Consider the following 13,265-nt stretch of genomic DNA (forward strand, 5'->3'; position numbering starts at 1 on the left):
ACTGGAATTAAGTTCATATAAATCTGAAACTCTGGTAAGATGTACATGGTAAGCCTAGAGCAACTCCTAAGAAAATAATTCAAAACCAGTGAAAAATCATTTAAGAAATTAAAATGCTATGTTTTAAAATATGCACGTAATGCAAAACGAAAGCAGTAAAGGAGATGAGAGGAACAAAAAACACAAGGCAATTAGGAAACAAAAGGTAAAAGGATGTAAATCCATCTGTATCAACAGTAACAATAGTTGGTAACAATAGTTGTGAAAGGACTGAACAAACTAATCAAAAGTAGAGATCATTGGAACGGATCAAAATGAAAAGATCTAACTATATTCTATATGCAGGAAACACTTTGGATTCATAGATTAAAATAGTAAAAGCAAAGAAAAAATACATCATGGAAGCTATAACCATAGAAAGCTGGAGTAGCTATACTAATATCAGACAAAATAGACATTAGACCAAAAAAATTGTTAACTAGAAATAGTGGTGTTTTATAATGATAAAAGGGTCACTATATTTAACAACTATAAAGGTGCATCTAACAAGAAAGTACCAAAATATAAGAAAAAAAAAAAAAAACGGAGAGAAATGAAGGGGGAGAAAGAGACAGTTCAGTGGTAATAGTTGGAGCATTTTTGGTTTCCACTTAAACATGTAAAGAGCTTGAAAGTCCTCACTCTTACCCTCACAACAAGAAAACAAATCTGAACAGACTGAAAAACAGCTCTTCTTAAGTGCATTAGGGAATTGAAGTCATAGAGCAAACTGCTGCCCCCAAAACTTTGTATAGAGCAATTTATCAAATTCAGTGTAAATATTTCTACCAGTATCAGCTCCTGCTCCTAGTAAGCTGTGATTCGCTGAATCTACCCGTCTCTCCACTTTTAATTGATCTAATAGCTTTTTTTTTTTTTTTCAAAATCATAATAGCAACAATGTATTTGGTGATTATACCTCATGGATAAGTAAAGTGAATGACAGCAATGAGGACTGGGAGAAAGGAATTGGAAATGCTGGTCTAAGGCACCTGTGCCACCCCTGAAGGAATGTAGTGCTATTTGAGAGTAGACTGGGATTGGTTATAAATGTAACTACGAACTCTGGGGCAACCACTAAACAAAAATGTTGAAGAAATATATTTGATGTACTGAGAGAGGAGAGAGAATGGAAGCAAAATGCTCAATTAAAACCTTTGGAGAGGCACCTGGGTGGCTCAGTTAGTTAAGCATCCGACTCTTGATCTCAGCTCGGGTGTTGATCTCAGGGTGGTGAGTTCAAGCCCCACATTGGGCTCCACACTGTGTGTGGAGCCTACTTAAACAAAACAAAACCTTTGGAGAAGGCAGACAAAAAGCAGATAATTAGAAAAAAAGAGCAGGAGCAATGAATAGAAAAGTTACATGTATGGTAGATATTAATCCAGCAATATCAGTAATCACTTTTTTTTTTTTAAGATTTTATTTATTTATTTGAGAGAGAGACAGCATGAGATGGGTGAGGGTCAGAGGGAGAAGCAGACTCCCTGCTGAGCAGGGAGCCCGATGCGGGACTCGATCCCGGGACTCCAGGATCATGACCTGAGCCGAAGGCAGTCGCTTAACCAACTGAGCCACCCAGGCGCCCCAGTAATCACTTTAAATGTGAATGATTTACATAAGCCAGTTAAATGACTGAGACTGACAGTGGATAAAAAACAGAGCCCAACTGTATGTTACCCACAAGAAACCTACTTTGAATATGAAGACACAGATAAATTAAAAGTAAAGGGATAAGAAAAATGCTTAGCACAATTCAAAACAAAGCTGTAGTAACTATTAATTTCAAACAAAGCAGACTTCAGAATAAGTAGAATTATCAGGAATAAAGAGGAGGGACATTACATAATGACAGACTGGGAATAGAGAGAACTGCTTCAAGTCTGATGAAGGACATCTATGAAAATCCTATAGCATCATACTTAATGGTGAAAGATTAGATGCTTTTCCCCTAAGATTAGCAATGAGACAAGGATGTCCACTCTTGCCACTTCTATTCAACATTGTACTAGAAGTCCTCCTGAGGGCAGGAAAACTAAGTAAAAATCATCTAGATTGAAAAGGGGGTAAAACTATCCCCATCTGTAGATGATCTGATCTTGTATATACAAAATCCTAAGCACTCCAATAAAAGGTATTAGAACTAATAAACAAGGTCAGCAAGGTTACAGGATACAAAAACAAGACACAAAAATCAATTGCATTCCTATATACTTTAAATGAAAATCTGAAAATGAAATTAAGAAAATGATTCAATTTACAATAGCATCTTTTAAAAACCCAAGTAGGAATAAATTTAAGAAAAGAGAAATACAAGCTTAAGATCTGAAAACTACCAAACATTATTGAAAGAAATTAGAGAATATATAAATAAATGGAAAAACATTCCATTTCATGGATCAGAAGTAATATTGTTAAGGTAGTGGCACTCCCCAGACTGACCTACAAATACATTGTAACTCCAGAAGAGCCGAACCAATCTTGAAAAAGAGCAGGGGTGCCCTGGGTGGCCCAGTTGGCTGAGCATCTGACTCTTGGTTTCGGCTCAGGGCATCATCTCAGGATCAGGAGATAAGTCCTACATTGGGCTTCATGCTCAGCAAAGAGTCTGTTTGAGATTCTCTCCCTCTCCCTCTGCCCTTGCATATGCTCTCTCTCTCAAATAAATAAGTCTAAAAAAACAACAACAACAACAAAGTTGGAAGACACACTTTCCAATTTCAAAACTTAGTACAAAGCAACTGTAATCAAGACAGTGTGGTACTGGCAGAAAGATAGACATAGATCAATGGATTAGAATTGAGAGTCCAGAAATAAACCCATATGTCTGTAGTCAACAGACTTTTTTTGACAAGGGTGCCAAAATGATTCAGTGGTGAGAAAATAGTATTTCAACAAATTATGCCAGGTCAAACGGATATCCACATGCAAAGGAATGAAGTTATACCTTTACTTCACATCATATGCAAAAATTAACTCAATATAGATCGTAGACCTAAATGTCTGAGATTAAACTATAAAACTCATAGAAAAAAGCATGGTAGTAAATCTTCATAACCTTGGATTTGTCAATGAATTCTTAGATACAACACCAAAAGCATAAAGCAGGAGAGAGAGATAAATTAGACTAATCCAAATTAAAAACTCTTGTGCTTCAAAGGACAATCAAGAAAGTAAGAAATAACCCACAGAATGGAAGAATACATTTGCAAATCATTTATATGATAAGGAAGTTATACCTGGAATAAGTAAACTGTTATAATTCAGTAATTTAAAAAAAAAAAATTTTAAAAATAGGCAAAGAATTTGAATAGACATTTCTCCAAAGAATAAAACAAATGGCTAATAAGCACCCTTTGAAAAGGTGCTCAGCGTCATTAGTCATCAGGGAAATGCAAATCAAAACCACAGTGAGATACCACTTCATACTCAGTAGGTTGGCTCTTATGGAAAAGCCAGATAATAACAAGTTTTGGCAAAAACATGAAGAAATTAGAACCCTCAGTTACTGCCAGTGGGAAAGTAAAATAGTATAGACACTTGGGGAAATAGTCTGGTCATTCCTCAGATGTTTTAAACAGAGTTACTCTGTGACCTAGCAGTGTCTCTCCTAGGTACATACCCAAGATTAATGAAAACACATGTCCACACAGAAATTTGTTTATTCGTGTTTATAGCAGTATTATTCATACAACCAAAAGGTAGACTGTCCACCATCTGACAGATGGATTTTTTTAAATGTGATAGCTCCATACAATGGAATATTATTTGGCCATAAAAAGGAATTAAGTACTGCTACATGCTACTCAACATGGATGAACCTTGAAAACTTTATTCTATGTGAAAAAAGCCAGTTACAAAAGACCATGTATTATATGATTCCATTTATATGAAATGTCCAGAATATGAAATCTGTAGAGATGGAAAGTAGATTGGGGGTTGCTTTTAGGGTGTATCAGAAAATAAGGAGTGATAGCAAAAGACTATCAGGTTTCTTTGCAAAGTAAAGAAAATACTCTAAAATTGGCTGTAGTGATGGTTCCACAATTCTGTGACTATACTAAAAATCATGGAATTGTACATGTTAAATGGGTGAATTGTATAGAATGTGAACTGTATGACACTAAAGCTGTTAATGTAAAGAAAAACTAAAAAAACAAAAACTCAATTTTTAAAAAAGTTCAGTTCACTTAAATAAAGATTGCAAATAGTTTTTTTTAAAAAAAACACCTGTAACACTGATCCATAGCATCCTGGTTCATAATAGCTTCCAAATGGAAACAACCCAGATGTCCATCCACCAATGAATGGATAAACAACATGGGGTATATCTATACAGTGGAATATTATTAGGCCTTCAAAAGTAAGTCCTGATACCTTCTACAGCATGGATGAACCTTAAAACATTATGCTAAGTAAAAAGAAGACAGTCACAGAAGAACCACATGGAGGGGTGCCTGGGTGCCTCAGCTGGTTGATAATCCGACTCTTGGTTTTGGCTCAGGTCATGATATCATGGTCATGAGATCAAGCCCCACGTCAGGCACCACTCCTAGTGCCCAGTCTGCTTGACATTGTCTTTCCCTCTCTCCCTCTGCCCCTCCCCCCACTCACACGCATTCTCTCTCTCAAATAAATAAAATCTTAAAAAAAAAAAAAAGACCACATGGTGTATGGTTCTATTTATTTATAAGACATTTCCAGGAGACTTAAATCCGTAGAGACAAAACAAAGATTAGTGGTTGCCAGGGGCTGGGGGATTAAGAAAGTGGAGAATGATTGTTAATGAGTTTTTTTTTGGAGAGGTAATGAAATTGCTCTGAAATTAGTGGTGATGCCTTCTCAACTCTGTGAATATTCTAAAAACCAGTGAATTGTACACTTTAAAAGATTGGTTTTTATGATATGTGAATTATACCTCAATAAAACTGTTGTAAAATAAAAACCCAATGCTTACTATTAATTCTCTGTGAAGGCTATTTCTTCATATTCTGGTACTTTTTCCACAGAGGAGCTTTTGAAGTTTTTCAAGGAAATGTCTTTTAAGAACCAATTATACTGACTTCAGAACTATATCTAATATGAGGAGTTATTAGTTCAATAAAGACAAGTATGCTACATCTTCTTTATCCACCATCCTCATGCCGTAGAGAACATTACTAAGTACATATTAATTAATTGCAGTTCATATGTATCCTGTTTTATTCTGGTATAATGGATTAGAGTTTCTGAATTATTTTTTATTCGTAGACAAAGCACTTTTTCCCCAGCTACTTATATTTAATGTGCCAAAAACAACATAACAAAAATTCAGTAGCATTTGGAACATAGGGAATTTTCTATTTTCCTTCTTGATATTATTCCATTTTTTTTGGAGAAATGCACAATTTTAAATGACTTAGTTAAATATTTAAAGAATACAAATGTTCTTTATGTAACTTTGCTGTCTTTTTTGAAAAGAAGATAGCATCACCAATAGTTGATTTATGTGTGTGTGTGTATATATATGTATATTTGACTAATTTTGAGCGAAGGTAAATTGTTGGTGGTTTCTAATTTGTTAGAGAGTGGGAAGAATATGCCTATGAATTTTAAAAAATCTATCTGCTTATCTGTAAATCAGCTGAATGATTAAAGGCTATCTTTTGTCAGTATGTAACTGCTTGCAGGATCAGGATGATAAAATATTTTTGAATATGGGTTCTTTCTAAGAGACCTATCTTCAAATGTATTTTTTCAGTTATCAGCTTGTAAAAAATACTCAAGCTTTTTATATTTTCTTAAAATGGGAGATAAGAAGATAGATGCACTTCAGTACAAAACAAAAACTCATAACTATTTAATTTTGAAAAATAATTAAAAAGCTGTATAAACTTTAAGAAAACAACATATTTTTCTAAATTAAGAGTGTTCATAAAAATGAGGATCCAGATGGTCAATTCAGACACAGTGTGTAATGCTATAATTTTTCCTCCTAGTTAAAAGGCTGGCCACAGAGAACCTGCAATACATGGTTAAAGCCTGCCAAGTGGGGTCAGAGGGAGAACCTGCCGCCCAGCTGACTTCTGTGTTTAGGTAACTGGAAAATGTGCCAACTGGCAAGGGGACTCTTGCCAGCCATTTGACAGCCAACATGTTTTTTAAATAACTAATTATCCAAAACATAATGTGTTACTACTTGTTATAGTATTTCAATTATTATATTTTTTGGCCATAGTTTTGTTACATTGTGCTGTTTTATTAAAAAAGACAAAAGTGCCAGGGAGGAATATGAGCGAGCTGACTTAAAATCACCTGAGAATTTGGTGATGAAGACTCCTGTGTGTATTGAAGAGAAAAATGGGGGTGTGTGGGTCATGATGACAGGTGCACAGTCCCTCAGAACTGCTAAACATGTTACTCAGGATCCAGAAGTACATGTCACTGGTTTTCTTACCTGCTTTAGATACTGTAGACCCAGAAGGCTTCATTGTATTTCATCCATGAAGCATAGACTGTATAGGAGTAGATGTGTGTTGGTTCCCAAGAATAATAATGCAACTGGAGTAATGTTTTCTGTGTTTTGGGTTTTGTTGTCATTTCCTGCCTTGCCTCCTCTAGACTCTTGTGCTTTCTGTTAGGGCAGTGTTTTTAAATATGTCTCACGATTTCTATCAGTTCACTTTTATTACGCGTATCTATACCCTAGCCCTACTGTGATAAATAACACAGGTCCATTTTCTTCTGTGTTGGATCTTTGATTCCTCACTTTGTTTTCTTATCATTGGCACTTGTCCGTTGGTTACAATTTATTTAAATTATGATCACATGAAATACATAGTGGATTTGTAAGAACTATAAAATCCCCCAAAAAAAAAAAAAAAAAAAAAACCTGTAAAACCCTAAGAGGGGAGAAAGGATTTTATACAAATGAAGATTGCCTGTTTGTTATGTACAATTTATTAAGCTAGGTGGCTTTTATTTTGTTGGGGGAGAGAGTGGAAATTGTAGGGTTAAAACATACAATTCTTATTATGAAGGCCTCTTGTGGGTCTAAAATCTCCTATTCAGTTAAGGAATATAAAACTATGTATTATGAATAACTTGCTTTTCTCATAAAAATATTGTTTGATTTATCCAGAAATACGAAGAACTAAGAAATACCTAGGAAACTGGACTCCCCTTTTTTTTTTTTTAAAGATTTTATTTATTTATTCATGAGAGACAGAGAGAGAGAGAGGCAGAGGGAGAAGCATGCTCCCAAGGAGCAGGGAGCCCGATGCGGGACTCGATCCCAGGACCCTGGGATCATGACTTGAGCCGAAGGCAGACGCTTAACCATCTGAGCCACCCAGGCGCCCTGGACTCCCTTTTTCCACATTCTTCCTGCTAAGATTTTGACATGCAAAGAATAGCAGCGAAGTCCCTGGAACTAGATTTTCCTTCTTATTCGCCCTCCTGGGATTCCAACTCTTCCCTTTCCCTACCAATGCCATCATTCTGGTCACACTCAAGCCATTTCTGTCCTTTATTTTTAAGTGTTGTAAATTGTCTTCATAGGGCATCTGGATTCTTCAGGTAATCTTACGTGAAATGATCTTTCTTGAGTTCAGGTTCCAGCTGATCGTCGTCGTATAGATACCAGCCCAAGGAACTTCCCCAGAAGTAATCCTGTGTAACTTGATTTACTTTCAGGCATTTTATCCAGGATTATGCTATGAGATACGATTATCAGATTTACGGCATTTTAGAAAAAGTAGCAGCATTGGACCAGCAAGTTGTTATCGACTTGCTTTCTATGCTCACTCAGTCTCTGAAGGATTCAGAGCGGAAATGGGGCCTTGGCAGAAATACTGCACAAAGGTATGTTTGGATCATTTGATTACATTCTTTGGGCAATGATTATAAAAATCTAGATTCGTTTTCTGGAGATGGTTTATTTTCCCATTCCTAAAAATTTGGGGTGTGTTCTTTGAATTGATGAATGTTTCCATACTGTGACTGACATATCCATTCACATGCTGTTCTTTTCAAAGTGAGCACCTTAGAAAGCTATGTTTTTCAGCAGTTCCACTATTGCTCAAAACACATTCAGTGCTCCTCACTGGGAAGGGGACTTTAGAGCCTCAGGTATCTTGTTTTTGTATAAAATCCATGGTGGCAAATCTACCCTTTGAGGGATGTTTGATGTACTGAATCAACTATATCATGTGTATCCAGTGAGTAAGAAGAGTGACCCAATTAGATAATATGGATTTGGGTCAAAAATAGTAGTGGGGCTTACAACCTAATTTCAGATTGTGCTGGTCTGTGTGAAATAATGCAACACCATGGAAATAAACCTGTAGTTCCTAAAGAGGTTGTTTTGGAGGAGTCAGCACTCATGAGAATTCATATATTCCAAGTTTGTTAAAGAATCAAAGTACTTTAATCATATAGTTTGGGTGTGGGTACACATGTGTGTAGACAGACATTCAGGTGTGTAGACAGACTTAATTTGTAAATACTTAAATGAAAAATTATGGAAAAGTTAATAAATATATCTACCTTCTTTTCTTTTTTCTTAGGGAGGCCTATAGCAAACTTTTATCTCACCTAGGACAAGTTGGACAAGATGAAATGCAAAGACTGGAGAGTGATAATACCTAATATATTTTGTGCTTTGCCCTCTCTATTCATTATAACTATCTAAAGCCACTTTGCACAGCAATGGTATAATGTTCTGTTAAAAATACCTTCTAGGATTTTTTTCCTTACATCCCTGTAAGTATAAAGTATATAAATAAGGAAATAAAAGTTAAATAAGTGTATTATAGGATCTTTGGAAGTTGGCAAAATTACATTCTCTTTTGAAGAGTTTTTAGTTAAACTGATTTAATTTTTTTTTTTCTAACTTGGGAGTGTCTCTGTGTATGTCTGTGAAGCAGGTCTGTACTGGGTGATCCAGGGACTTGTCACTATAATGTGACTCTTTGACTTGTGAGTGATTTGTGTTTGTTTTGTTTCTTACAAGTCATGTTTTAATATGTTTTTGGGTTGTTGTGGGGTTTTTTTGTTTGTTTTTGTTTTTTGTTTTTTGTTTTTCAAATTATCTGGCTATTCTATGCTGGTTTTTGTGAAAGGGCGGTTCAGAAGATAGGATGTATGTTTGTCATCTTTTGTTAGACCATGTGTGAGGCAAGTTAATAAATACCCAGCACACTTAACTCTGAGGAAAGAGGCTGAGTCTGGCTAAATGAATATACAGATAGTACGTAAAATGTTTTAAAACTTAAGCCAACAGTGGTTCCAACAGTTGCCAGATTTTTTTTTTTTCTCTAGTCATCCTTTTTGGAAGTTTATGAAAAGACATATCAGGAGGAGGATAAGTAAGAACTTTTAAGAAAAGACAAATAATATTCTGAAAAATCTTGAGATTACAAAATAACAGAAGAGGACTGAGAAGTCAGCTGATTTATCTCCTTGCTCTTCAGTTAGAGCCTCTTATAATTTAGCATCTTATATGTATACAGGGAACCAGTTTAGTTCCTTTAGCAGCTCTTGTGTCTCAACTCTTTAAGTAGTTCATCAGATTTTTATTTTACCAGTTGGGCTCTTGTCCTTGACTCCTTTTTGTGGTGAGCATTATTTGGTAAAAGAACTCCAGTCCTAGTGTTGGGAACCCATGTAGGTCTCAAACCCAGCTCTGCTTTGTAAACTTCAGCAAGTTACTTAACCTTCTTGTTGAGCCTCAGTTTCTCCATGGAGAAAAAAGAATAATATTCCTTTTTCTATTTCACAGTGTCCTGGTAAGAATCAGTAGAATAATGTATGTGAAAATATATCGGTGACATGTGTTCTATTTGAGGCATACAGACACGATTACTAATTATTCATGCACAAACGTAAAGAACACCTCTCAATGTTGTTCCTCTGTCTCTACTATGTCCTAGATAAATGATTCGCGTTTTTTGAAATTGTGTCTTACATGTCATGTTTGTTAACTTTGAAATATCTCTTTTCTTCTTGGGACTCTAGTCTTTATCATGCTTCTTCTGGTTCCTTCCTTTTCTGACTCAAGAAGTATCTTTCAACATGAAATATATTACAATCAGTGAACTCTAGTTAATAGTCCTCTCCTAACTTTTATCTGTGAATTCTAAAGAAGTATCTGTTGTTTTTATGACATACAGATAGTCTGTCCCTTCCAACCCCAGGTCAACTGTCATATGTCAACAAATAGAATGAATAAAAGTCTCTCTAAGGTTATTTAACAGACTTCATAGCAATGAGCTTCTTTTCATTATGATAGTGACTGATTAAACTTAAATCTCTTTGCAAGTTTCAGCAAATGAAGTTTGATCTGTTTAAGGTAATGCTTTTAAAGGAGTTATTTATGTGTATATATGTGTATATATATATTTTTTTATTTTCTAAGTGGGATTGATAAAATTATCTTTGAGAGTCTCACTCCTTAGAATATGAAATGTTTAAGGCTGAGAAAAGCTGCTTCTGAATCATGCATTGGGATATATATGTGTAGACGCTAAGAATAAACAGTTTGTACTTTAAAAATCAGTAACAAAAATCTGTGACAATACTTATATATGTGTATATACATGTGTGTTTATTTATATGTAAGTAAAATTTTAAAGATGCTGTTTTTTTAATTGAAGAAAAAAATTGTTTGACTCCGTTCATTTCCAGGAAAATCTTAACAACCCATCACTTATTCCCCTAAATAACCTGTCATCTCTAGGGCCCCTGCTTCTCCCACTGTAATGTCAGCCATTCTCTTTTGCTGAAATCTCAGACTACGTTCTCCTTTCTTCTATTCTTTGGTCTGACATTTGCATTTTTCTTTATCTTCTCAGCCCTTCCTCAGTGATACTGCTCCTTCCTACATACTGTACTTTGAAAGCACCTTCACGTTCTTTCTTGTCCCCAGTGGTAAGATCTGGCCCTTCACTCGCTCTGTCTTCTAGTAGTGAATTGATAACAACAGTAGGTCATAATTTTATCTCTAAAATCTTTCTCTAGTGCTAATTTCTCTCTTAACCCCTCTAGTTGGATCCTCCTGAAATCTCAAGGCAACATGTCGAGCTGCACTTGTCGCCTATTTTAAACTAGCTCCTGCCTTTCTTTTCTACCCAGGGAAGACACTATTTTCCCAAGTCATTTAGCCTTGAAACTTCAGAAGCAACTTGGATTCTTACTTGTTCCCCACTTTCAGTTGATCACCAGTATGGGCTTTTTGCTTTTCTTTTCACCATCCCGTGCATCCCAACCATCTTTTCTGTTGGGTGCTGTCAATCTCTCTTATCTCTGATCTCCTTTCCTGCAATTTAATCTCACACAGTTCTGACATTAGTGTTCCTAAAATATTACTTTCCTCTTGTTACTTTTCTACTCAAGGACATCCACTTCAGTCAGGAGACTTTCTGCCATCTGACTCTACCTTTTCTGTGCAAACTTAAGCAGGAGACTAGCTGCCTTCGAATATCTGAATGCCATGTTCATTCTACGCTCTAAGCCTCATTCAGTTTGCCAGCCTAAAATACCACCCTTTCTCTAGACACCTAACCTTAACACACTGAAATAGGAAGATACTTAAAATATATTTTAGATACGTGAGTATTCCAGTCAAATAATTTCTGTAAAATATACAGATGGAATGTAAAAGAGATGATTGAAGGACAACAGGGTGATAGAAGGACTTTATTAGACATTCAGATTTGGTTGGTTATGATTTAAATTTTAATTGAACATTTAATTAGGTTTTCATGGGGGAGTAAAAAACATGGAATATGATCTCTGTACAAAAATCATCCAGTATTGAATTCATTTGCATTAGAAGAGTTTCATACTTTAAAACTTTTATATCTTTATCTAAACCTAGCATATTTTTTCTTAAGCATATTTGACTTTTACTACCTGGGCATCTATATATATAAAAAAATATGTATCTGTAGATTGTGTGTTCTTTACCCATTATCTTCTTCCATGCTTCATCACAAATTTTTAAAAGTACTTTCTTCTTAAAGAATTACATGTACTTTAACAGAACCTTTGACAGTTTTTATTTTTACTTCCCCTTTGTTAAGATTATCTGTTATATAAAAACTTGACAAGCTTCCGCAATTGGGAAAAGCCTCTAGGAAACCTGTCTTCCCTAAATCCTATAGACTTTATGTAAACCTTACATTTTCCAAAAACTGATCTCCTGCCTACTCCTTCTAGGGTTAAAAATACTGCCTTGTCAGTCAAGTGTATAGTATGCCAATATAAATACCATGCTTTGCTTAAAACAGTTGGTTTGGGAAGCTAGCAAAGTTAGCGTATTTTTCACGTATTTAATAAGATTTGTATTTTGATTCTGTGATAATCTATATTGCTAAGGTTACCAAAGTAAGTACCTCATGATTAGAACTGAATAATATGCTTATTAAAGTTTTTGGTGTGCTAATAGTTATTCAATTTATTGCATTTGTGAATTGTGCTTTCAGAAAAATTCTGGGCGTTATTATATATTCATGTTTATAATTATGCCTATAATATATAACTTTTTAATGTATATAATTTACACTGCATCCATGATTATTCCACTTCCTTTATGACAGATTGACTATTTGAAAACCAAAATAAAAGTGAACCATGTTACCTGGAGGAATATTTCTATCTTATTCCTGTTTTTATACTCTGGGGTAAAACAATAGAGAGTTTTTCAGTTATTACAATAGCTGAAAGGGATACAGTATACATGTGGTTAAACTGTGAGGAAAATATGAAGCGAAAAAGCAGGAAAAATGTCCTAATCGTAACCTAATAGGTATTTTGTTATGAAGGATCTAAGGAATTTCATTTCACTTTACAAAGACATTGTTTTCGAGATTAAGGTTTTGCTGGCTTTTCCTCCTACACTAAGGAACATTCTGCTATTATCTATGTGGTGCTGTGTCTTCTCTTATAAAGTCAACTCTTGAAGTGCTGTTTAAGGTGTTAGAAGTTTCATGATCTTCCAATGGAAATTCAAATTAGATACAGTCTATAATTTTAAAGAGTAAAAATGGAAGATGAATTACTATAGGATAGCCCACTTAAATGGAAAATATATATTTGAATAGTTTCAATGGAATTTGGTTTATATGACCAAACATCGCTTTCTAGAATGTTTATTAGCTCTTATTAATAATTTCAGGAAAATGATCTAATCATAAGTGTTCTGTATTTTATTTTTCCTTGGAGAGGAATGTTGCACTTTGGATTCT

The 13,265-nt window shown here is 34.9% G+C and overlaps 1 protein-coding gene across 2 annotated transcripts in view; it reads left to right on the plus strand.

The window, feature by feature from the left end:
- Positions 1-9,058, plus strand: part of MMS22L (MMS22 like, DNA repair protein) — a 129,154-nt gene extending 120,096 nt beyond the window's left edge. For both annotated transcript variants that reach the window (XM_044917404.1, XM_021693352.2), the window contains exons 22-24: positions 6,018-6,114; positions 7,714-7,881; positions 8,586-9,058. In XM_044917404.1, coding sequence (XP_044773339.1) covers positions 6,018-6,114; positions 7,714-7,881; positions 8,586-8,667 — 347 coding nt within the window. In that variant the 3' untranslated portion in view covers positions 8,668-9,058. The remainder of the gene's footprint in view (positions 1-6,017; positions 6,115-7,713; positions 7,882-8,585) is intronic.
- Positions 9,059-13,265: the final 4,207 nt, after the last annotated feature.

This window comes from Neomonachus schauinslandi, chromosome 8 (assembly GCF_002201575.2).
Source record: "Neomonachus schauinslandi chromosome 8, ASM220157v2, whole genome shotgun sequence".
NCBI classification, from domain to species: domain Eukaryota; kingdom Metazoa; phylum Chordata; class Mammalia; order Carnivora; family Phocidae; genus Neomonachus; species Neomonachus schauinslandi.